This window comes from Penicillium longicatenatum (assembly GCF_028827895.1).
Source record: "Penicillium longicatenatum strain IBT 33135 chromosome Unknown contig_2_segment0_segment0, whole genome shotgun sequence".
NCBI lineage: Eukaryota > Fungi > Ascomycota > Eurotiomycetes > Eurotiales > Aspergillaceae > Penicillium > Penicillium longicatenatum.
The window spans coordinates 4,506,588-4,530,388 of record NW_026643120.1 but is presented as its reverse complement, the minus strand read 5'-3'; the positions used below and the strand labels follow the sequence as shown (position 1 = coordinate 4,530,388).

The 23,801-nt window shown below is 49.2% G+C and overlaps 12 protein-coding genes across 12 annotated transcripts; 5 read left to right on the top strand and 7 right to left on the bottom strand.

Moving 5' to 3' along the window:
- Nucleotides 1-178: 178 nt before the first annotated feature.
- Nucleotides 179-1,882, top strand: N7484_004211 (MDR family MFS transporter; the record flags this gene model as incomplete). The annotated part of the gene is made up of 2 exons (XM_057114631.1): nt 179-365; nt 444-1,882. The coding sequence occupies 2 exons, from the start codon at nt 179-181 to the stop codon at nt 1,880-1,882; spliced, it is 1,626 nt and encodes a 541-aa protein (XP_056974771.1).
- Nucleotides 1,883-2,691: 809 nt separating this feature from the next.
- On the top strand, nt 2,692-4,554 carry N7484_004210 (uncharacterized protein; the record flags this gene model as incomplete). The annotated part of the gene is made up of 1 exon (XM_057114630.1): nt 2,692-4,554. The coding sequence occupies one exon, from the start codon at nt 2,692-2,694 to the stop codon at nt 4,552-4,554; it is 1,863 nt and encodes a 620-aa protein (XP_056974770.1).
- A 281-nt stretch (nt 4,555-4,835) lies between these two features.
- On the bottom strand, nt 4,836-5,509 carry N7484_004209 (uncharacterized protein; the record flags this gene model as incomplete). Its single annotated transcript, XM_057114629.1, has 2 exons — nt 4,836-5,162; nt 5,225-5,509. 2 exons carry the CDS (start codon nt 5,507-5,509, stop codon nt 4,836-4,838), a joined length of 612 nt encoding a protein of 203 aa, XP_056974769.1.
- Nucleotides 5,510-6,040: 531 nt separating this feature from the next.
- On the bottom strand, nt 6,041-7,332 carry N7484_004208 (LSB5 family protein; the record flags this gene model as incomplete). Its single annotated transcript, XM_057114628.1, has 3 exons — nt 6,041-7,037; nt 7,093-7,244; nt 7,318-7,332. The coding sequence occupies 3 exons, from the start codon at nt 7,330-7,332 to the stop codon at nt 6,041-6,043; spliced, it is 1,164 nt and encodes a 387-aa protein (XP_056974768.1).
- Nucleotides 7,333-7,991: 659 nt separating this feature from the next.
- On the top strand, nt 7,992-9,215 carry N7484_004207 (3'(2'),5'-bisphosphate nucleotidase; the record flags this gene model as incomplete). Its single annotated transcript, XM_057114627.1, has 1 exon — nt 7,992-9,215. One exon carries the CDS (start codon nt 7,992-7,994, stop codon nt 9,213-9,215), a length of 1,224 nt encoding a protein of 407 aa, XP_056974767.1.
- A 213-nt stretch (nt 9,216-9,428) lies between these two features.
- On the bottom strand, nt 9,429-10,322 carry N7484_004206 (mitochondrial 54S ribosomal protein uL6m; the record flags this gene model as incomplete). Its single annotated transcript, XM_057114626.1, has 3 exons — nt 9,429-9,802; nt 9,886-9,999; nt 10,061-10,322. 3 exons carry the CDS (start codon nt 10,320-10,322, stop codon nt 9,429-9,431), a joined length of 750 nt encoding a protein of 249 aa, XP_056974766.1.
- Nucleotides 10,323-10,998: 676 nt separating this feature from the next.
- N7484_004205 (uncharacterized protein) lies at nt 10,999-12,815 on the top strand (the record flags this gene model as incomplete). The annotated part of the gene is made up of 6 exons (XM_057114625.1): nt 10,999-11,083; nt 11,127-11,947; nt 12,005-12,226; nt 12,277-12,333; nt 12,383-12,713; nt 12,778-12,815. The coding sequence occupies 6 exons, from the start codon at nt 10,999-11,001 to the stop codon at nt 12,813-12,815; spliced, it is 1,554 nt and encodes a 517-aa protein (XP_056974765.1).
- A 721-nt stretch (nt 12,816-13,536) lies between these two features.
- On the bottom strand, nt 13,537-14,636 carry N7484_004204 (E2 ubiquitin-conjugating protein UBC8; the record flags this gene model as incomplete). The annotated part of the gene is made up of 6 exons (XM_057114624.1): nt 13,537-13,676; nt 13,726-13,907; nt 13,971-14,085; nt 14,138-14,175; nt 14,519-14,526; nt 14,604-14,636. 6 exons carry the CDS (start codon nt 14,634-14,636, stop codon nt 13,537-13,539), a joined length of 516 nt encoding a protein of 171 aa, XP_056974764.1.
- Nucleotides 14,637-15,263: 627 nt separating this feature from the next.
- Nucleotides 15,264-16,179, bottom strand: N7484_004203 (uncharacterized protein; the record flags this gene model as incomplete). The annotated part of the gene is made up of 2 exons (XM_057114623.1): nt 15,264-15,632; nt 15,688-16,179. 2 exons carry the CDS (start codon nt 16,177-16,179, stop codon nt 15,264-15,266), a joined length of 861 nt encoding a protein of 286 aa, XP_056974763.1.
- Nucleotides 16,180-17,424: 1,245 nt separating this feature from the next.
- On the top strand, nt 17,425-17,979 carry N7484_004202 (uncharacterized protein; the record flags this gene model as incomplete). The annotated part of the gene is made up of 1 exon (XM_057114622.1): nt 17,425-17,979. One exon carries the CDS (start codon nt 17,425-17,427, stop codon nt 17,977-17,979), a length of 555 nt encoding a protein of 184 aa, XP_056974762.1.
- A 1,112-nt stretch (nt 17,980-19,091) lies between these two features.
- Nucleotides 19,092-21,162, bottom strand: N7484_004201 (protein serine/threonine kinase activating protein nimO; the record flags this gene model as incomplete). Its single annotated transcript, XM_057114621.1, has 2 exons — nt 19,092-20,540; nt 20,653-21,162. 2 exons carry the CDS (start codon nt 21,160-21,162, stop codon nt 19,092-19,094), a joined length of 1,959 nt encoding a protein of 652 aa, XP_056974761.1.
- A 633-nt stretch (nt 21,163-21,795) lies between these two features.
- On the bottom strand, nt 21,796-23,799 carry N7484_004200 (aminopeptidase P family protein; the record flags this gene model as incomplete). The annotated part of the gene is made up of 10 exons (XM_057114620.1): nt 21,796-21,825; nt 21,879-22,005; nt 22,059-22,177; nt 22,231-22,458; nt 22,508-22,541; nt 22,595-22,638; nt 22,688-23,080; nt 23,141-23,301; nt 23,369-23,533; nt 23,598-23,799. The coding sequence occupies 10 exons, from the start codon at nt 23,797-23,799 to the stop codon at nt 21,796-21,798; spliced, it is 1,503 nt and encodes a 500-aa protein (XP_056974760.1).
- Between the last annotated feature and the right edge of the window lie 2 nt (nt 23,800-23,801).

Genomic DNA, 23,801 nt, shown 5'->3' with positions numbered 1-23,801 from the left:
TGGACTTGTGAGACAAGAGCCGACTTGCCGGAGCGGCCATTTCTCCGCACGCATTTTCTCCGCATAAGCTTGGTCTCGGATTGGGCCTCCACCCAGTGCTTTTCCTTCCGACCTCTTACTGAGCACGTCATTCCCACTCAATTTCAACGGGCGGACGGCCACAATTGTCCAAATCGCCATGTCCATCGACGAGAACGAGATTGCGAGAGCTCCGGCGACGGAGCAAACGCCTCTCCTGCGCGATGCCGACCCCGCCAATTCCGGCCCGGCAGACGGAGAGTCACCAGCGACCGAGGAGGTCAGCATCAAGGAATTGATCATCATCCTGGGCAGTATCTGGGTGGGAGTTTTTCTCGCGGCACTTGGTATGTGTTTCTAAGTTGCTGCAAGACAATGACGCGTTAATGTGCATACGAGACTAATTGATGGCTTCCCCGCTACAGATACAACGATTGTCGCGACACTTTCTGCCCCGATTTCATCCTCGTTCAACTCTTTCTCCTTGCTTTCGTGGCTGGCCACTTCATACCTGATTTCAAATGCTGCTTGTCAACCTCTCAGTGGTCGATTGACTGACATCTATTCGCGTCGCTGGGGGTTGGTCTTCTCGAATATCTTCTTCGCACTGGGCAACCTGATCTGTGGTTTGGCAAAGACCGAGAGTACAATCATTCTTGGCCGTGTCGTTGCGGGTATTGGAGGAGGTGGCCTTACAGCCATCTCGACCTTTGTGACATCGGACCTAGTCCCCCTTCGGAAACGAGGCATCTGGCAAGGCGTCGGCAACATCTGTTATGGGGCTGGAAGTGGCCTTGGAGGTGTGTTCGGTGGCTGGATCAACGACACGCTGGGATGGCGCTGGGCATTCTTGCTTCAGATTCCTTTCCTAATGATATCGTGCATCTTGGTCGCATTCAAGGTCAAGATTCCAGTGAAGGATTCGGACAAAGCCCGGATCAAGCGTGTTGATTTCCTCGGTGCCATCACCCTTGTACTGACGCTCGTTACACTGCTGTTGGGTTTGAACACTGGCGGAAACCAAGTACCATGGACTCACCCCATTGTCCTCACCTCGTTACCCCTGTCTGCGGTGTTCCTGGTATTGTTTATCTACGTGGAAGCTAAAATTGCATCGGAGCCCGTCATCCCGGTGAAACTCCTTTTGGATCGCACGGTCGCAGCAGCTTGCCTGACAAACTGGTTCACCACGATGACGGTGTTTGGCCTGCTTTTCTATCTTCCTCTGTACTTCCAGGTGCAGGGATTGTCAGCCACTGCTGCCGGAGTTCGTTTGATTCCGCAAGCAATAGGCACATCTATTGGCTCCTTGGGCTGCGGGCTTATCATGCGATCCACTGGCCGCTATAAGCTATTGAACTCTGCTGTCATGGCCCTGCAGGTAGTGGCGGTCGCGCTGGTCTGTACCTTGAATTTCTCCACCCCGTCATGGCTGCCGTTCCTATACTTCTTCCTCCTCGGAGCCTCGTATGGCAGCATGCTCACCATCACGCTCGTTGCTCTTATCTCTGCAGTGGACCATGAGCACCATGCGGTGGTTACATCCGCATCTTATGCCTTCCGTAGCACAGGTAGTACAGTTGGAATCACGATTGCATCGACCGTATTCCAGAATACTTTCAAGATTGGGCTGTGGTCTCGCTTCGGTGATCGCAAGCATGCGGCTGAGCTTATCTCCAAGCTGCGAGATAGTATCGATGAGATCCGCAAACTTCCTCAAGAATGGTTTCCGGGTGTGCTGGATGCATATATGAATTCTCTGCGGGCGGTTTTCTTGACTTTGTTGGGATTGACTGTGTTGGGAGCCTTGGCTAGTCTTGCTATGCGCGAGCACAAGTTGCACAATAATCTCTCTCGCCGTTGAGTACTGAGCCAATAGTGAACATAACATAGATTCTAGATGTTTGACAAGTCCATAAGTACGACTTGAAATACAAGTTATAGAGTGAAAAAATAAGCGCAAGATCGACTCCGTATACTTAAAATTGCGGCAACTCTAATTATCTTAGTCATAGTCGATGGGTTGACCGCCTCTACGTCACAGTGCCCAATCATTGTCATGCGATGCTGCACGGCTGCCCGCCTCTAACCGCCAACTACTCTAGTCTCTGGAAATCCCTCTTTGTGCTGCTTGTGATTGGTGGGAGTCCTGCAGGAAAAAGGAGTCTTCGACCTGATTATTCTGCTGGTTAGCATCCACAGTTGAAGCCAAAGCTGAAGCTAGCCAGCACGTCCAGGTGGCAAGACGTGGCGACTGGGGATTGAGTCGAAAGATTCATTAGATCGAAGAATATCATCCACAGCTACTCCGTACACCGCTTCATATTAAAGCAGACAGACAAGCCAAGCGTGCAGGTCACACCAAGATTCCCGTGCATCGCATATGAAGGCCCAGTCACCGCTTCGATTGCCTGATCTCCACCCCGAACCACAAAGTCTGCCGGATAAGCGTTTTTAGACCATTCGATCTGGCTTTTCGTCGGAACCGCCCTGGGCGATTCTACTTTTGAAATCTCTTTGAAACGCCGACTTAAATCTTGCCGCATCCATACTCGATCACCGAATCCATTCTCCGCATCTCGAGTGTCGACCCTCATTCTCTCCACTTTTATCGAACCGCCCAGGCATATGGCTGTTGGCTTTTGACCAGACCAGACAATATACAGTACCTGCATGACCAGCGTTACAAAGAGGTGGTGGACTAGTGAAATGGAAGTGGATGGAGAGGAGACGGTATTCGGCAACGAAGATGGCGATCGCGATAGCTGCGATCCGCTCGCGTACGATGTGAGGGTAGCCGCCTCACCACGACGTCGCCGGCTACTCCTATCGACCGATAGCGCCTTCGCCGATACCGTGCTTCCTTCGTTGGTTCAGAACCCATACATCGAACTGCGTTTGATTACCGACGAACCTTCGGCTCTTCTGACTGGCACGAACAAGATTCCGCATTACATGGATACGGTAGATGGACAAACGTTTGATAAAAAGACTGGGGCACGAAAATGGCTGAAAGCAAAGACGGCTGAGCTCTGCGAGTGGGCTGATATGCTGCTTGTCGCGCCCATTGATGCTGGGGCCCTTGGATCTATGCTGGCGGGGTTGACCAACACCTTGACTTTGGCACTTTTGCGTGGCTGGGTCTCAAGCAAGCCTGTTATTCTCATTCCAGGGATGACTGTTTCGGAATGGGACAACCCGTTGACTCGCCGGCAGCTTGACGAGCTCCATCGGTACTGGACATGGGTATACATCGTGAAACCTGTACTTTGGAAGTCTAACGGGCCCGAGGATTTGACAACCTTACCCTGGGACGGGTTGAAAGACCTGCATACTACACTTCAACTCACATTGAACATACCTTCGGTGGCTGCATCCATGGCTGCTGCATCTTCAACAAAGGGCAAATCTGCCGCGTCTCAGTCATCTTCAACCGGGGCCCAATCATCGGAACCCGGTAGTAAAATTGGATCAGCCTTGCGAAATCAGCAGACTCATTGGCCGACCTCTGAAACTAAAACGCAGTCTCTTCCATTCGAAATTTGGCTGAATATTTTTGAGGAACAGTTGGGAGACTGGGAAACTGCCAAAGCCGTTGGAATTCCAACCCATCTTCCTGTTCCCCAAGAATGGCAAAGCCATCTATTGAAAATGTCTACTCCTGCTTCCCTTGAATATACAATTCTCCGAGGCTCCTTTGCCGCCATAAAGAAGCGCATTGATGCACTACCTCGATGGAAACCCTTGTCAGACCTTGCCTGTCATCTTATCGTGAAATTCTCGCGAACGGATATCTTGTCCTACCTTACCGAAAACCACCTCGATCTGTTGTGGACGACATCCCGTCTCACCAACATACCCTATCGTGCATCTGCAATTTACGGAAACCCGACGGTTTTGACCTGGTGGCGTGATGCTCCTGCGCTTCCCAACAAAGAGTACATGGCCGATGCCATGGATGGTGCGTCCAGAGCTGGCTTCATCCATGTGCTAGACTGGTGGCTCCATTCCGGGCTTCCGCTCCGATACAGCGAGCGAGCCCTCGAGTCCGCCAGTGCCGAGGGTCGAGTTGCCGTTCTTGACTGGTGGAAAGCAGCATCAACTAACGCTCCACGCAACAAGCCCATTCCGATGAAAGTTGGCAAATCAGTCCTTCTCGCCGCCCAGTCCGGTCGCACGGCATCATTAGCATGGTGGGATGCATCAGGGATTCCATACAGTAATGCCGAAAATGTTGCTCGGATTGCTAGTACACATGGCCATGTTCACGTGCTTGATTTCTGGTTCCGTCTGAAGGGCCCGAAGATGATATTCGACAATCAGGTACTTGTCGGCCCAACCAAAAATGGCCACGACCATGTTTTACAATGGTGGAAAGACTGCGGTCTTCGCGTCGAGTTCAAAACTTGCGACATAGAAGAAGCTCTGGAAGACGCAGTCTCCGGTGCTGATGTCCGTGTCCGCGCGTGGTGGGAACGCAACGGCCTCAATCTAGGTCTTGGAACAAGGGAATGGATGAAGCCAAAGGTGCTTTAACTTGCATTATAGGTATACGCTCCGGGGTTTGGGTATTGGATTATGCATTGCTGGCGATGGAATGCTTCTTTTTCTCTTTGTCCTTCTGTTCTTTTCTTGTCCCTTTTTTAATCGGTCGACTGCCGATCTTGCTTTCTACTTATGACACCAGACGATGAGATGACCCATAAATACCCATTTGAATATTTTCATCCATGTCATTTTATTCGCTTGGTCGTCCATACCAAGGACACGAACATACATATCTATCTATCTATAACTTTCCAAGAATGAATCATGAGTCACTCCCACTTCTCCACTCGCACATGTTTAATCTCAGCACCCTTGAGTACTTTCTTGATTACCCCAAACTTCTTGAACGCCTCTGACTCGGCGAATCCAAAATGATCCTCTACCTTATTCCCTCCGCTGAACAGCACGAACTCCTCATCTTCCCCTTCTTTGTCAATCCTCCACCCACCAGCGTATGAGTAGGGGGCCGTATAAGCCCCGAGGTCAGGCACCGCGTTCTTGAACAGGGCATCAAATTCATCCTTATTGCTAGCCGTAACAAAATACCTGCTGATAGCAATGACTGGTGCGTCCAAGGGGATAGGAGAGGTAGCAGGCTAAACATCAAAGTCAGGTCCATATACCATATAACACCTCGACTTTTTCTCTTCTAACCCACATCCATATCTAAATGAAACATCCACTCAACATCAACATCATCCTTTAACTGTCCCAAATACTTCTGGTTCGTCTCTGACGTGATCCAGTCTCCGGCATGAACGGCAATAGATTCCCACCCTCCAGTGATATAAAACCGCTGGGGGTCCTCGACCTGCCGAAAGAAGCGCGCTGGGTACTTTGAGAACTCAGTTTGCGCCTGCTGGGCTTGGATGAGATTCGTCTTTGATACGGACGAAGGTTCCTCGGCCCTCAGGCGGAGGAGGGCAATTTCAGTCACTGGCATTTTAATGAAATGATGATAATATGGAAGTAGGATTGATGATGTTCTGAATATAATTTGAAGGGGCTTTTCAGGGTCCGTTGCATATCTTTTATACTTTTCTTACGCCGGGTTTAAGGGTTGCTCGGGGGCCGAAGGATGTACTTGTGGAGCTCGAGGCAGCCATCTCTTGCGCGTCTCTCCGTTTCAAATTTCATGTTGGAGGCATTTTCTGAAATGGGTTCGAATGGGGTTGGATGAACTTATTTGAAGGATTTGTTATCCTGGTTGACGTAGTCTTCTGGCAGCCTGACGACTCTAGCATAGAATTGTTTGGTTCCAGTCCAAGTACAATATAGGATGCTAGAACTGAGTCTATGGACATTATAACCTATGCATTGATTCTTCTGCTAAAATACAGCCGAGACAACTTTCTCCGAGGCTCTCAAGCTAGTTCGTGCTGCCACCCATCATTTAACTCGACCCCATACTCCTATACTTCTTTGCTGTGGAGGTGTTAGCAACTTTCCAGAAATAGGTAGAGTGGGGAACATACTAGGTGTAGCCCATCCTCTCAGCCGCAGGAGACGTCTTGATCGCATTACGATCTCCGAAAGGATTATCCTCGTCATCTTCTTCTGATTCCTCACTTTCACTCTCGAGATCCTCTAACGCAGACAAAGCAGTCGGACGAGGTGGCTTAGGCGGGCCAACGCTCAACCCGCTGAAGCTCTGATTCATCTCATCATCCATTTCAGCCCTCGACCGCCAGTTTCCGCCCAGAATGTCATCGTCACTGTCGCTGTCATAGTCGACACTCTTGTCTAACACCTCGAACGCCATCAAGGCCGTAACAAGCTCTTCGTTGGCATGAATCAAACCCCCCAAGAACTCCTCGCTCTCGATGTGCTGAATATACCGCAAAATGCTGTGTCGAAGCTTCTTACACTTCTCAAATCGATTGATGCACTCCGCATCCTCACTAACTCGTGTCGTCTCACGGTTTACAAGCTTCAGCGCATTTAACAGATCCGTACTCGCCACAGAAGCCGATGCAAGTGTCTGTAGGATCTCCGGTCGCTCCCGTTCCAGACTGAAGCTCCTGCCGGCACTAATCGAAAGTTTCTTCTCCTTCTTGTCCTTCTTCGATTTGCTCTTGTGCTTCGGACTACTGAGCGTCGTAGAAGGCCCATTTCCGGCCGAGACGGAGACCGTATGGCCCATAGCGGGTTCATTTGGGTTCGATGACCCTTCCCGTAGTACCTTCGCCTTGGCCTGCGTGGCAGGCTGCTTCCGCTTCGGAAGCTGCCTGTATAGGGCAGTGATCTTGTCCATGCCAGGCGTATCCTTGTATGTTACAGCCCATTGTCCAAAGAGAACTTTGCATTTTTGCTTCACGAGTGGATCGGAAACTGGATCTGTCCCTGCGATGCGCAGTCGTTCGAGGAGGGGCTCGTCGGCGAATCCGCGCAGGAATCGTTCGCCTGCATTTTGGATAAGAAAGTCGAGGATGACGAGGGCACGGAGCTGTCGGTGAAGGTTTCCGTATTTTCTATTATATCAAGTCAGCGCAATATCGTGATGCGGAGAGCTCTCCGCCGACGTACAGCTTCTTGCGCAGTGCGCGACTCGCTTCCGTTGGCCCGCTAGCCTGGATGCGGATAACCTCGATTAAATCGACGATACCGCTAGAGTCCTCCACTTCATATGTTTCGCTCGTAAGGACTTCGATTTGCACGGTCACGGCCGAATATGGTTTCTGTAGTATCATAGGCCGATATGAGTTCTGTGGTCACACGATACACTTATCGTGCGATTTGGCAGGGTCTTACCGAAGACTGAAACATGATGGGCAGTAATCCGGGATGTCTGTTAACTTCAAACCGTCAGTATATTGGTACATCTCCAGGGGATGCCTTCATTTTTAGGAAGTTCACTGACTTGAAATTGGTCCCCTTCACAACCCCGCCGGTATCAACAGTTCGGTATAACCCCGCACGGGTCGAAATGCACACGGGATGCCGTTGTCGAGGAGATCAAGTCGGCGGAATCTGATGTCGCAGAAAAGCGATAGCTATGCCGGCAGAGGCCTGGGCGTAGTTTCTTGATCTCAAAATGAAGCAGAAATCTGGAGATTGGGGTGATAAGGAGAAGACGGTGACGTCGGGGGCAGGGCAGTCTTGGCGCTAGTCGGGAGGATCAACGTCTCGGTGGTGGATGTGGTGGGTTTCAGGGGGACCAGCCAAAAGAACATGTCGGTTGGAAGATCGCTGCCCAATTTTGAAAAGCACACACTTGTCGGTTTCATATTTTCAAATTTTTGTGATTTTGTTCTCTTTATTATGTATGATCTTCACGTATTGTTCGATATTGTGCCTCAATTAGGACTAGGGCGGGGTTGTCTAAGCTGTCCAGGGATAAGAGAATACGAGATTTCAGCAGTACGAACTGATAAACGATATACTGTACACTAAATTAAACCTCCAATTCCCGATTGCCACAACTTATGATTCCAGGAACGTCGTCCCAATCTTATTTGGCGCGCGTCCTGTCCCGCTTTCTGATCTGCTCCACCCTCATTCTGGCTCTCAGCGTGGCCCTCAAGACCCGCTCCCGCCTCTCCCTCCTCTTCCCCTCCTTTGCTTCTCCTTCCTCCCAACACACCGCAACCATGTCTTACACACAAGAACGCTACATCGCCGAGCTGGCCGTCCAGCGTGCCTCCCTCCTCACCCAGAAGGTCTTCTTCGAGAAGGCCAAGGGCACCGTCTCCAAGGATGACAAGTCCCCCGTCACCATCGGCGACTTCGGCGCCCAAGCCCTGATCATTCAGGCCATCCGCAAGAACTTCCCCAACGATGAGATCGTCGCCGAGGAGGAGTCCCGGGAGCTGTACGAAGATAAGGCTCTCAGCGCCGAGATCTGGCGTCTGGTTAAGGACATTAAGCTCGATGACGCTGAGAGCGACAGCATCCTTGGCGGTCCCCTTGCTAGCGAGGAGGAGATGCTCAAGATCATCGACCAGGGTAACAGCGCTGGTGGTGCTTCCGGTCGTATCTGGGCTCTTGACCCCATTGACGGTACTAAGGGTTTCCTCCGTGGTGGCCAGTACGCCGTCTGCCTCGGTTTGATGGTTGACGGCGACGTCAAGGTCGGTGCCATTGGCACCCCCAACCTGCCCATTGACGATGCTGCCACCATCGATGCTAGCACTGGTGCCCAGCAGGCCAATTCTTCGGCTAATGGTGTTCTTTTCTCCGCTGTTGTGGGCGAGGGTGCTACCAGCCGTCCCCTCGGCAGCGGTGCTCTTGCTGCCAGCAAGTCCATCTCCATGCGTCCCGTCCCCGATATCGCCCAGGCCGTTTTCTGCGAGGGTGTTGAGGCTGCTCACTCTGCTCAGGGTGATAACGCTGCTGTTGCTGGTCTTCTGGGTATCACCGCCCCTAGCGTGCGCCTGGACTCGCAGGCCAAGTACTGCTCCATTGCCCGTGGTGCTGGTGACATCTACCTCCGTCTTCCCGTGAAGAAGGACTACCAGGAGAAGATCTGGGATCACGCTGCTGGTGACATCATTGTCCGTGAGGCCGGTGGTCAGGTCTCTGACATCTATGGCAACCGCTTGGACTTCAGCAAGGGCCGGACCCTGGCTGCGAACAAGGGTGTTGTCGCTGCCCCCAAGGCCATTCACGGCCAGGTCATTGATGCCGTCAAGTCGGTGCTGAAGCTGTAATATTGTTGGAGTGAACAAAATGATCGAGCTTCGTTGCTAGGATCATTCATCTATGATACCACTTACGAATTTTGTGGAACGGAATGTCTTTGGATCCAAAAAAGTACATATTGAAAATATAAGAACAGAGGATAGAGTAGTATAAGAATACAGGGGAACCAAAAATGCCATGTTCCAAAGAAACAAACCCACAATGCCGCGTGCGCCCACAGATTATTTGATCTTCTTAGCCTTAAGCTTAATCGTCTCGCCGTTGACAAAGATACCCTTGCCCTTGTACGGCTCCGGTCGTCTCCACTCCCGGATCTCCGCCGCAAACTGCGTCACCTTGCGCTTGTCGACACTCTCGAGCAGAATTCGGGTGGGTTGCGGTGTGCTAGCCTGGACACCCTCGGGGATACCCAGCTCAATGGGGTGAGAAAATCCAACCTTGAGAGAAACGAACTTCTGGCCGGGGTAGGTCGCGGAGACGGTGGTTGCGGTGTTTTCAATGGTGGCACGGTAACCAACACCGACCATAGAAAGAATACAGATGTGGCCTTCTGAGACACCGGTGATGTGATTTTGGAGCAGAGCGCGAGCAGTACCTATTAACAGAGGCAAACGTTAGATGGACGGACTGATTGAAATGAAGGTCAAGACCTAAGACCCAATGATAAAGAAAACATACCCCACATAGCACGCTGCTGAGGGACCTCAGGATCAATGACAGAAAGCGTAGCCTTCTGAGTAGTTGTATCATGGTTCACAGTCAAGAAAGAAGGCAGGTCAAGGGTCATCTCGCCTACAACCAAAACACAATTAGCAAACGTCCCTTTTCAGCGGCCATTGAAGCGGTAACATACCCTTAGGCCCCTTGATTTGCGCAGCAAACTTAGGAACATCCTTTCCACGGCCCTGATTCAGGGACTTGGGCAAATCAACAAGAGTCAATGACACCTCGGGAGGAATGGAGATGGCAGAACCTCCGATACGGGATTGCGCCGGGGAGGTGGTGGAGAATTGGGCGCGCGAGGAGAATGCTGGGGTGAGGAAGAGAGGTAATGAGCCGCGCTGGAAGGGCTCACGGAGGAGCTGCCGGGCGCAGCGTTGAGGTAGACACGACATGATAATTTGGTTGTTGATCTCGGAGTTGCGGACGACGATTTTGTCAGTAAAATGGTGGTCTGGATTGGGTTAGCGTGCACGTGACCTATATGGAGTATAGCTTCAGTTCAATTGTTCTATCATCTATCTGATTGCGTATCGTCGAGGGATTACTAGTTCCATAGTTTAGCCTTAGATCTAGGTTTTGTTTCACGTTTAAGTCCCCGGTGCGAATTGTCATGGATCTAACTGATAACATGTCAGCGTATCACTTTGAAGCTTTGCGTTCCCCCAGCACAAATTACAATATATGAGATAATCGTACGGTCGTACCAGTTAAACTGCATTGGGCAGGTGCTTCAAGCTTAATATCCAGTCAACGGTACTCAAGCACACATATAGCTAGATGACAACAGGGGGTATGCAAAAATAAGGTCAAGAACGTGATTCGAATTTCTTCAACCCAAAATCTATCTCTCACTTTTCACCTCAAATACCAACCACTCGGTACCAGAGGCGAAGAACCTAGAGCTCAATTGAGAATTTCTGTCACCTGCACCCTTCTTGAGGTCGTATACCATAGTCAATATACCGCGGTAACGCCCACGTCTATACTGTCGAGTCCCGACTTTCACCACGTGGACACAGTCTCGATAAATTCTTCCCCCGAAAGTTCTTCGAGACCAGGGAAACGAAGATGACACTCGCCATATCTAGACTGTTCTTCTTGCTTGCCGTTCAAAGCATCGTTGGTGCCAGTTTGCTTGATGCATCTGATGCGGGTAAATTACCTTTGACACGTTCATTGATTTTCATTACTGATAGGGGAAGGCTCAACCGCTTTCGCCTCGATTCAGAGAGGGAACGAAGACTCTCGTCTAGATATCAAAACCAATACTTCACAGCAAGATGAAATATTCACCCATGCTATTCAAATCTTAGACTCGATGAAGTCATCACCATCTTGTCACCGCATTGCAGCTACAAAGCTAGTCACCTCATGTCAAGAGATGGGAGGTCAAGACGCCAAATCACGTGAAGAATATGAAGCTCTAGATCAGACACGATCAGTATACGCTGCACGTCTCGCTATTTGTGAGCTCGAAGGCGCAGGCTCTTCAACCCCGCCTCAATGTCATCCTTTGACTGTTCCACCAGTGGAGCCAAAGTTTCGATTCAACTTCATGGCTAGATCTAAGCAGTCGGATTCTGGTGTGACTGAGTATCCCAAGAAAGTGCTCGAACTATGTCTCAAAACTCTCGAGGCAAGGCCTCAGTGGTGGATATCATACAGCAACAACCGACAAAATGCTATGGTGATTTGCCAAGCTGCGAGAACGGAAACTGAGAAGGACGAGCTACTCAATCTTCATCGTTCTATTGTGGATAGCAATATCAAGCTTAACGAAGGACTTCAGTTTGCACTGAATAAAGCCGCCATTAATTCCGCCAATAATGAAGCATTCTGCCAAGCTGTGCAAGCACTGCAGGACAAACTTTTGGTCGATCTGGAACGACAAGGATCGACCTTCCAACGTATCTTCGGCAAGCTGCTGCATGAGGTTGATATCGGCATTAATACGGTAGTGAATACAGTCACTTCTGCTCTGGGGAGAGTACAGAATAAGACCGTGAGCCTTGAAAGGGTTTGTAGAATTTGCTTTAAGGAGTTTTTATACTATTCAATGCTAAATTCAATTTAGGAGATCAGGAGCGTGTCTGGTCAGGTCATTGCCCTCCAAGAGGCCCTTGAAACAGCGCACGAGGACTCTATCTTGCAAAATGCCCATTCACTTCGCGTGTTTGAGAAAAATGCTGTTGCATACCAAGGTCTTGCCTCGGATTTGCATTTATCCTTAGAGTCTCTCGTGGGTGCAGACCTGCAAAGAGTTTCTCAAAGAATGACTGACCTTGACGCATCTCTGGTAAGTCAGACTGAGCCGAGTTTAAACAATTTCACAGTTGACGCTACCAGGAATGGCTTACAAGTCGACTGATCCGTATTCTCGAGCACGAAAACGAACTCGCCGAGGTAACATTCTCTTCTAACAATCTTACTTGAAGCCCCTAACTCTTATTAGAGACTGAAAACCATGGGAGACCTGGTTGAACAGTCAACAAACAAAGCGAACGAGCTACAGATAGCTCAGATTCAACAAGCCGAAGCACTTGCGGCCCAGTCCCGCGCGCATCGAGAATTGCAATTCACCGCACAATTATCGCAGGCTTTGCTAGACAAAGCCTTTATAACTGCAGCAAATTTGCAAGCAGCTGTTCAGCAAGCATCTACCAAAGCGCAGCAAATTCCACAGCTGGGCCGCTTCTCACTCTGGTCATTCGCTTTAACCTTGCTTCTTGCCATCGGAGCGCAACATTCGAAGGTTGCAGCTAGTTTACTATTTCTGATTTTTGGTACGTTCATTACCTGAGCATGAGGGTGAGGAGGAAAAAATCATGCGCTGACACTGATTTCCAGGGCATAAAATTGCCATTTTTATTCTTCAATATCTCTGAGTTTCCGGTTCTTATATTCGCTCTTTTCTCACGGCCTGCAATGACCTTTACGCTGAGTTAATCTCGCATCTTTATACCCATAGAATATTTCGCTCATTTCTCATATATTTTTATTTTCGTGTTTTCGAATTTCAACTATGGAAAGGACAGATTAAATAAGATGGCTTTCTCATCTGAATTTCAGAGTGCAGCCTTCGTTCCGTTTAAGGTGAAGGCTGTCAATAGAGATGTCTTTCCCTCCATGTGGACTCCGGGACTAAGCTGGCTGCTTTGGCTTATTTTTAATGCAAAGGTGCAGATCTAGTTCAAAACTACAGGCGAATTTGTTTATTCAAATACACCCATAGAGCCGTAATAACAGTGCCTGATATTCAGAGTCTTACATATCTAAGATCCAGTTAGGCCTATTGTAAAAAACCGTGTTCGATTGACAGTTGAATGAACTAGGAATCCATAACTGATGCTGCTCCGTCCGCTGTGGAATATATCACACCGGCATGTCCTATTCCCGACTCCATCCGCGATATGGAAATGTTCAAGTGTGCGGAAAATAACACCGCCGGGAAAATAATAAGTACCGTAATATCAACCTTAAAAACGCCCGCTGCCTCTGGCCCGATGAGTGAAGATGATAATAAAGAATTGGGAGGATGCAATGTGTCTGTGCAGATCCAGTTTCGAATCGAGACGGATCAAGAGCGCCGGGGCAAAGAGACATCAATCAGACGTCGTCCATTGCCCCGGCTGGTTCTTCCTCTCCGTCAGACTCATAGCTCCCGGCGGAGCTGAGCTCATCTTCAGACTCGGTATCTTCTCCTGCCTCGTCAACAGCTTCTTTGCTGGCATACTTTGAGACATATTCTATGAAGTGTTAATTATCTGGGCGCATTGAGTGCTCATGGATACGCACCCTTGACTTTGGCCTCGTAGGCTTTGGGCTCTCGCATCATCAAAGCTGCCGCCTCACCATTGAGCGGGTCAGATGGATTGGGGTATCGTAGAAGCTGAGGGAGGAAGACTTCGAAGATGTTGAGCATGTCATACATGGGAGACCATGTTTGGTTGATGACGTCCAGACAAACCGATCCAGACCTACATTAGAACATAATCAATACCCAAGCATTGAGAATAATCTAAGTGGTTTAGGAGACTCACAACTCATCAATGTTGGGGTGGAAGATGCGGTTAACGAATCCAATGCTGGGGCTCTTGTAGGGATACTGGTCCGGCAGTTCGACATGAATCTTCCAGTGACCTCCGGTGAACGGTGCTGAGGAATGTTAACAAGAGGACATATAAAAATTTCATATACCTGGACATACTCTCTTCTGGTCCCTTGAAGCGAACATAAAACTCTTGCCTGGAGCAAAATAGGGTCGTTAGATGGTTCAAAGCGCTGGTCCAGGGTTGGTTGCGCCGGCTAGGTCACGTACACTAGACTTCTGTCAGTATGTTTGACTGAAATCACTTCAAGTATGGCAGAACATACTGTTGTCATTCACCAAAGTCACCTCGTAGTCACTCATCAACCTATTAAACTTGTCAGACTCAATTTTGTAGCCCGATGTCTCGAACTGAGACCCAGGGTATCCTCCGCTGAGATCGGACGGGAATTAATTCGGAGAAGGGGAGATCGGTTCGCATACATCCTAAGCCATAGTCAGTATGTGTCTCGGGGCTTCATATGATCGCATATTTCATACTTCATGACCTGTTGCAATGAAAAATCGCTCATTAGCAATTGCGGGGACCTCGGAAGCTTCTCCATATGTCGTGAGGGGTACTCACATCGGTCTCGATTCTTCTTTTCGGGCTGCTCATGGTGGCGGGTTGAAACGGCTTCGTGAATATCTCACTTAAATCTCACCAGGTAATTTGTATGGAGTTGGTCTGAGAGGACTTGATTCAGAGCCGCTGATGAGGTCACCGAGCAGTTACCCCCCGTTCGGAGCGGGGAAGTAGATAGCGGGGAAGGATCTGAGAACAGAGGGTTCGCGTAGAGATAGGGTGTCGTACGACCGATATCCAGCAGTTCCAATTTATAAGTTCACAGGAAAGCAAGAACAGTCTGAAGCAGGGCATGGGAAAGAGAAAGGAGGGGAACTGAACAATGATGGCCCGATGACTCAGCCGTTATCGCAATCCGGAGATCGGAACCATGGAACCCGGATGTCACGACTGCCCTGCATTTCTGCCCAAGTGGACACTGAATACCATGGACACAGAGTTAGTGTTATTAGCAGGTGATACAGTCCGATGGATCTGTCCATTGCCGGGAAAGTCCCCGACTAATTGTACATCGCCCAAACAAAGCATGAATGATTTGTATCATGGCATAATCACCAGCATCAGGGGTTACATACATCATACATGTGAACCTTGACTAAATATTGAGTTCTATTACTATTTTATTTTTAAATTTCAGATTTCGTGTGACTGGGACCAACTTCATCTCGTCTCTCCCGGCAACTCATTCACAACTTTATTAGTCGGTGCCTCGGCATTAAACACATTTCCGGGAAGCTCAGTAGTTTTGCAGTGTCCCTCGAGCTGGAAGGGCTCATCCTTCTGAGGACCCAGGAGCTGTTTTTGGGGTTGAGATCGTCGCCGCCGGATGATGAACCAAATCACCAGGATAAGGGCAATGCTTGCCACACAGCTCACTACTATTCCAGCAATTGAGCCTGGGCTAAGACTGTCGCTTGAAGAAGCATCCTCCATTTTTTGGGCTGATGTGACTTCCGAAGTTGATGTTAACGTTGAAGTTGGTATCGTTGCCATCCTAGTGGAGCTGACAGGAAGAGTGGTTGTCGCTGCCTATTAACATGGGTGAATAGATGGCGCAAGACAAGTGGGTGAAGTACAAGCGTACAGGAAGGGGAGAGAAGACTTGCAACATAGTCTCATTGGTGATTTTCCCCGCGGAGTTGTTGATATCAATCGACCATTGCGCTCCTGTCGTGTCTGTGTTCATCACCGGTATTGTGTGATTCAAAGCGCTCATGTCCACCCCGAGCATATTGTCCGTTGCCAGCAACATGTTGTACATAATCCAACCATCTTCTCCCATTGTCAAGTTCCACTGCATCCCAAGGTCTGGCCCAGTGGCGAGGAGTTGCGGCGTGATGCGCTCATCGGCCGTGAGGCCTAGTTGGTATGTTGCTCCATAATTCCAGTTGCGAATGAAATAGATGCCCTGGTCATAGAATATTTGCCAATTCTCCGAAGAGAAGCTGCGAATGAGATTCAGTACTGGAGCATTAGGGGGGTCGTTTGTTTCACCGACTGCCAGTGTCATGTTGACTCCAAGGGCAGTATTGGAGAAGCGGTAGTAGTACGTCGAGTCAAATGCACTGCCAGTCATTTTGATGGAATGGGCCCAGTCGAGAGCCTGAAGTCCAGCAATAGCTACGAGATGAATGGGATGGGTTCATGGTCCCATTTAATATGGTTTTCAGGCCGGGCATGTCCCTGAAAATAACAGTTCTTGGCCCCTTAACTCCAAAGTAGACACGCTTCAAGTATTATACTTGTAATCTATACCATTTTCAATGATTTGAGACTGAGGACTACGAAAGGCAATTGGCCAGGGAGATCATTTCGTTCTAATGAAACCAATTTTGGGGCGAACGCTAGTGATGCAGGCCATGGCAAGTGCTTATGTAGCTAGCATTCACTCAAGGAAAGTGGGATTGCTTCGCTTGATCTCCACAACTCGTTTAGCTAGCGTGTGCTTACTGTAGCCCCTGGTGTCATCAGACTGAACCGCCCGCAGCCACAATAAGCTGTGCCCAATAGAATGTCAACATCTGGATACGCGGGGCTATCATTGCTACTTTTAGAGCCTTCAAGGTTTATATGCGGCTGAAGAGTGGGGCAAATGGCTTGGAAAGAAGTATCTATAGTGGATCGTCAACATCCGTGAGTTTCAAGCTAATTCCACATAACGTGATGCAGCGAAAAGTGAAGACTCGCCTAGTTAAAGGGATGTATGGAGGCAGAGCTCTGGGCACTTGATAACTCAAATCCTTGAGGATGGATATCCACTTTCAACTCGTATTGGTACTAAGACGAAAAGTCAATTCGAAAGGGCTGTTCGTGGAAAAAGACGAAAGATCTTCCCTTGAACGCACCTGTAAATCTTACGCTATTAAAATTTCAAAAGGAGATGATAATTTGAAAAGCTAGAAAGCTCTTTCTCTGTGTGAGCACCACAATCATCAAAGCAAGATTCGTCAAGTTGTGACTTGGGCAGGTATCCTTACATTCTGTGGGCATAATCAACTTGTGGCTTCCTAGTAAGATACAATCTCATGGACCCGACAACAACAATAGCTACCGAACGGGTTTCTCTTGGCATACGCACCAGAGAAGAATTTGTCAAGCGCCAGATTTGCATTATACTAAAAAAGACATTCAAGGGGCGATTCTTGCTCTAACCTTATTCGTGAGGTATAGTCGCCCCAACTACGGTGATTATATAAGGCTCATGAACCATTAGGCTCTAGCGGCAAAAATCCCCAAAGACCGCGGAGTAAACACCAACGTCGCAAGAAACCAAATACTCACCATCCTACCTGTGCATACACATTGAAACTCAATATCACCAATGTCTCTATCAAACTTCCCACCCGACGACGCAGGACCCCGTCAAATCCGCCAATATCTGACAAACCACCTAATGACCAAACACGACACAACTACAGAATTCGCCGAGCAAATCGCCAGTCTATGGCAAATAGGTCGCGGGGTCGACTTTCGTCAGACATCCATCAATATTCACAGTTTCAGCAAAATATTCGGAGAAACAGTGAGTCCTGCTCTCCAGCGGAGCGTGCATGACGAATGCTGGAATCAATGGCGTGCTTCGCAGCTTGGCACCCTGAGTTTGTGGTTGATGATAATTTCCCTGATAACGGCTGCTTTGGTGTTTGTTCGCACTGCTCGCCAACCTTCTATGCAATGGGATGATGTTCTTCGTCGCACTTGCTGGCCGCTTGGACCGCCAGTGTTGCTGTGTGGGGCTTTGGAGTATGGGTACTCTCTTTTGTATCCAGTTTATTGTTTTACTATGGGCTCTATTGCGACTTTGTGTGGGTTGACTTTATGGGCTTTCAGATTTTATGATGAAAAGGAGCGGAAGGAATCGAAGGATAAAAAGTAGGATGGTTGCTTGGACGTGTATATAGTCATAGCGTATACCAGGGGCGCGTGGTATACCAAGCCCCATCAGGGGCATGCAAAGGGAGGTAAGCCCACGTTTATGCAAGGGATATCTACAGGTTCCTTGCAGACAGGACACTAATCTGATATCATGCTCGGTCTTATTGACTCTACCTCTACGGAAGTTGCGAACGTCTATAGTAGCAGATCGCCCGCAAGTACTAAATCAGACGACCTTCCAAAAATCAACAGAGGATAGTGGATGTAGACCAACGTAATGTTAATTTCATTCAGTAATTCAACAGTACTGCAAGGCTATAAATCAAGCGGCTATGCCACCTAAGCGAAGTACGAGCCCATCGAAAAGGGGCTCTTTCGATGAAAGCAACACAGTAACAACAAAAAGTAGATGAACGAACAATTAGGCCCGTAGGCTTCTCTTGAGAGATGTGATCACGTAAAGACGATGCAAGATGCAAGATGCAATGCCTCGCAATGCAATAAGATGAGCCTCCCATGCTCGGCTAGTTATACTGGTTATACCAGCTGTATACAACAAACCACCATCACTCGCAGTCCCCAAGAAAGGTAATGAGAAAAGAATATAAAAAAAAAGGGAAAAGCAGAATCATTCAAGGCATGAGGGGGCACGCTCCACTGGCTGTCGAACTCGAAAGGAAATGGGTCGTTGAGAAATTGCCCTTGCCTGTTGACACATGGCACGTAATCGGGGGTTTCGGTGAAATGGTGCTGATACAAATGTGAGATACAAATACAATGAAGCCAGAATGAAAAGATATCGTAACGAGCGGACGACCTCGATCAATGAAGGTCAAGCAGGCTGCAAGCTCGATCTAGTGCCGTCAATTGCTGCACTGCCAATGCGACGGAAAGAAAAAAAACTCCACATTATGCAAATGTGTCGATGCTGGGTATTGGTAGTGCTAGCGGGCCAAGGTGCATCGATCCCAATGGCGAGAGATGATTATTGAGGAAGCGAGAGGGTGGAACAGGATACTATGAAGGCGAGGATAGGAGTGAAATAAAATGCGGAAGGTCGAAACAAATAAAGACCGCGACTAAAGGAGTCATGTGGTCAACCGTTTTTCCGAATCACCTATCATATCCATGCTCCTCTTTGAGAGGACGTTGAATCTCAAAAAGTAGGGCATCAAGATCTGCCCAATTGGCGGCGTTTTGGGCGAACCGACGGTGCTTTCGTGTCAGAGTATGCTCCTCGAAGTCGTCGAACTTATCCCGACAGTTTTCGCAGTAACCTGGCTTAGGATCTCTGCGCCGTTCTGGTTTCTTCGGTTCGTTTTCGCGGCTGTCGGCGCGGCGGCGTTTCATGCCAGCACCTTCTGCTGAATTAGAGTCCTCCTCTGGAGTCTGGCGTGCTTCTGGTGCCGCTGGTTTGATAGTCTGGTTGTGTTGAGATTTGAGATGCATCGCCAATCCATTTGGACGTTCAGGAGCAGCCATAGACCCGTTCGCAATGCTGCCTGTGCCCCTCTCAAGAACCTTTCTCTTCAAGCCATGAACTTCTTTGCTCAGGCCTGCTTTTGCGCCTGGGGCGGCAGCAGTGGATGAGATCATCTGAGATCGAATAGCAGATGTGACGTTAGATGGCTGTACACCAGATGCTGCAGGTTCGCGACCAGTGTAAAAAGGGCCAGACCGGGGGAAGTGCGGTGGAATGAAGCTTTCTGAGCTTTTGCGTTCATGGGTCTCATCAAGCAAAGGCTTTGACGGGATTTCCGCTTTCTTTGAAGAATCTCTATCCTCTTCACGCTTCACATTGGGTTCTGCGTCGGCCTTCGTATCGGGCTTCTGTTCCATGGCGGTCTGCGAAATTTTCGGACGGGGCTGAGCCGCAGTTGCGGACGCTTTCTTGTCCTTCTGTGCCTGGCGCATGCGTTGTCTGTCGTATTCCTTTCTGCTTGGAGGTTCATCAACGAAGGGGCATTTGCCTAGTGGGGCGCTTCTGAACTGCGGCCAAGCTCCGTCCTGGCGTTTCGTAACTCGAGGGTATTCCCGAACCATGACAGGCTTCGTCTTTTCATTCATGTCGTGGATGTAGAGAAAAGGTCCCTTGAAGACAATCATCTCCATCGAGGAGAACAGATCACGATCCGATGGTCCGTTCAACCGCTCCTGCATAAGGGCGCGATCAAGAGGAGTTAGCCCGGCCCAACCTCTGGATTTAGTTGAATCTGCATTCTTGCTTTTGACAGCATCATTATTCTGGCCACCGATATCGTCATCGTTGATCGTGGTGATCATGCGTTGCAGCTTCTCCAAGGCCCAAATTTTCATATTCATCTGTCGAGCTCGCTGGAGGACATCCATGCTTCCTTGGTCGTGACGGGCATCATGTTTTGAAAGGTGGTGTGAATTGGTGTTCTTCTCAAGCAACGAAGGGTTGACGGTCTGCACATGAGTATCACCGTTAACGCCATTGGCGGCCTCCAGTTCGGTTGGGCTTGTGGCAGCGACTCCAGCGGGAATAGGACGTGATGTGACGACGTGGGTTACTAGACGAGAGAAGAACTTTTCCTCGCGCTATAATGCACATGTTAGCATAGCTCGGCGAAATTTCGAGGTCATGGCAATTAACACAAGTTGTTAAGGATGCGGGAGTAGAAATGAAACAAGAATCAGAAGTGGAACTTACAGCTCCGAGAGCAATGACCTGTCGAGAAAATTTGCGGCGAACATCGTCAGGAATACTGTCGAAGTAGAAAACAAACTGCGGGAAAGCCTTTCGGTAGTGGCGTTGCCATTGACGAATAGTATCCAAGGTGTCAGCAGATTGCTTCTCGCCCTTCACGCTTTTAACTTGTGGCTGGCGTTCCTTATCACGAGCAGCAACCAGCTTCTTCTCAAAGGCACTTGGGTTGGCATTGTTCGGCCGTCTGGCAAAGAGCTTCGAGTCGGTTCCCTGAACCACCGACGATCGATTTTGTGTCGGTGATCGAGCACCGTTTTCCGCCGCTTCCATCACCTGCTTCTTTGGAGGTGGCTGGCCGTAGGATGTCTCGAGTTGATTGGACCGAACTCGTTTGGCCGGTACGAGTCCGGTCCTGTGAGGGGAATTGGTTGCATTCGGCACGTTGGCGAGTGGACGACGGGTCGACATGTTCATTGAGGTCTGGGGCGACGGGGGGACGAATACAGCAGCCATGTGGCCACACGTGTGCTGGAGTTGAACGCGTCAATAGCTTGTGTTATGGTGGAATAACCGGTCGTCGAGGAGGGGTATTCGAGGTCAAGCACGCGACGTGCTACACGTCTTTGCAGGGCTCGAATGAGGTCAGAGCAAGAGCATGGTAACACAAAGGAACAGTCAGGTCAAGTTAAAGAAAAAAGAAAGCAGTCCAAACTCCCGAGGATGATGGGGGTGGTTGGTGGCAAGAAAGCTTGGGGTAAAAGGAAAGGGACAACAGGATTGAAGGGCAAAGTCGTGTGGTGTGGAGCCTCTTCCGTTTGTTTTGAGCGTGCGCCGGACAACCAACGGCGTCGCGCGAAGCATGAACATCAACAACTACATTCCTTTAAACGCGACGTGCCAGATATGCTTAATGCTAATCTTTTTTTCTTCTCCGATCACTCCTTTCCATGAAATCCTAAATTCAATCCTTTTTATTCCCCTTATCAGCTCTAAATTCTTGTAAATTTACGCCTTTGCCAGCCACCCCCGACCAGCCACCACAAACTTTACAAGGTTTCGCGGGTAATATTCGGTAATTTGTGATGAAGATGTATTATACATGAATTTGGAGGGTATCTGTCAACTAGTATACATTTGGTGATCGATTCAACTACGGAGAGCCTCGATATCATCAACCTATAGACTAAGTCAAAATCTTGGTGTGCTGACAATACGGGTATAGAACTTACCTCCTTGACGGCTTCAGGCGACAAAACGATTGGGTGTTCATCACCCACGCAGACACTGTCTTCGATGCGAATACCAATGCCTCGGAAATGAGCGGGCCATCGCTCGTCATCAGGAACGTAGATACCACTGTTGTCAAGTCAGCCAATGCCAAGGAATGGAGACATAGTGGGGTGACGCACGGTTCAATGGTGATACATTGGCCAGCCTTCAAGTTGTACCCTCTTGAGTACCCAGGACAATCGTGAACATCCAGGCCGATGTAGTGGCCAAGGTGGTGAGGGAACAACACGTTCATTGCCTAGTGGAGGTCAGCAAAACGTCTGCAATCGAAACGGGATCCTCGGCACATACGCTTCCAGAAAGATCAAAGCCAAGTTGCTTGAGTTGATCCTTCAATCCATTCTCGGCAATACTGTGCAACTTATCGAGTGACAGGTTGGCATCCTCGCGACAAAGGGCCAGGCAAGTTCGATGCACATTCAGCACGGCGTTATACAGATCCCGCTGGGGGTCGGAGAACTTGCCATTAACTGGCCAAGTCCTTGTAATATCAGAGATATACCCTCCGAGCTCCTGCTTCTGTATGAGCATCTAAAGATGAGCATATGGATATAGAAAATAGACTTACACCGCCGCCATCTACAAGAACCAAGTCTCCGTCTCTGTTGCACCCCATTAGTTTGCAATTCACATAATTAAAGGAGGTTCGACATACCTTAGGACATCGTCGTTTCTAGTGTAATGAATGCTCAGTGCGTTCTATGCTTGTCAGCCCAGGTTTTGAATACTGGCAGGTGGAATATCTTACCTGGCCACCCGCAACAACGGGAACAAAAGCACTACCATCACAGCCATTCACTTTGAATTGATACTCCAAGAATGAGGTCAAGTCTTTCTCCTTGGTAAATGTTTGGCGCATGGCGTCGGTAAAGGCCCTCCCTGAAGCTTGGCCTAACCGGCGCAGATGCATAACTTCCGCCTCGGTCTTGAATACTCTCATTTCGTTGAGAAGGGGCTTCAACGGTTTAACTTTGCGATGGTCGACAAATTTCTTCAACTTCTCTGACGCAACAGTGGGGCCATATAGGTATCGGTGCAATGTTGATCTGGATCCGTCGAAGGCGGGGATATCGGAGTAGACCTCTGTGGCCTTGGCAATGATCTTGGGCAGGATGTTCCCAATATCTTCAATGTTACCTGTCTACAAAACATGGTATTAGTCTGGAGTTCCATGTATCATGCTTAGGCAGTGTTGACGTACTTCATCGGCGTTAAAAACGTCCATAGCGGCCTGAGTGCCAGACCGCGCACCATCCCACAATTCTGCCTTGGGGTCCTTTTCCCGGACATAAAGATGGAAAATATGATTGTCGCCAGATCCATCGTTCCAGATGACTGCCAGTGCATTCGGTTCGTTGAAACCTGTCATGGTTCAAAATCGTATGATCAGCGAGGAATTCCGTGGCAAGCCAACTGTCCGTCAACCTACCTGTCAAATAGAAGAAATTGGACTCCTGGCGATATTCATGAAAGATACCAGGCGCGCGGTACTTCACTTCAGAGGCCGCGAGTATAGCAACTGCTCCCTCGGGGAGCTTGTTGGCGAGTCGCGATCGGCGCAGGGCATATTCAAGGGCCGTGACTCCGGGTGTCACTATGCAACCATCAGTCTCCAGAAAATTATATAAATACCAGAAAGGCACTCGAATGTCACGTACGCTCTCCCGGCTCCAGAATATGAGGGTGTGTTTCGTGCAACGGCTGTCCAAATTTGAGCTCCGCGGCGCCGACGGAGGTAACGTAAGTTCTGCGGCGAGGGACTTGGATGCGACCAAAAGTCTGGCAAGAGGAACGGCTAAATCGAGGAGCGCGACATAACTGACGAGCGCATTGTCGGACGAGTGACCTGCAGGCGGCCATGC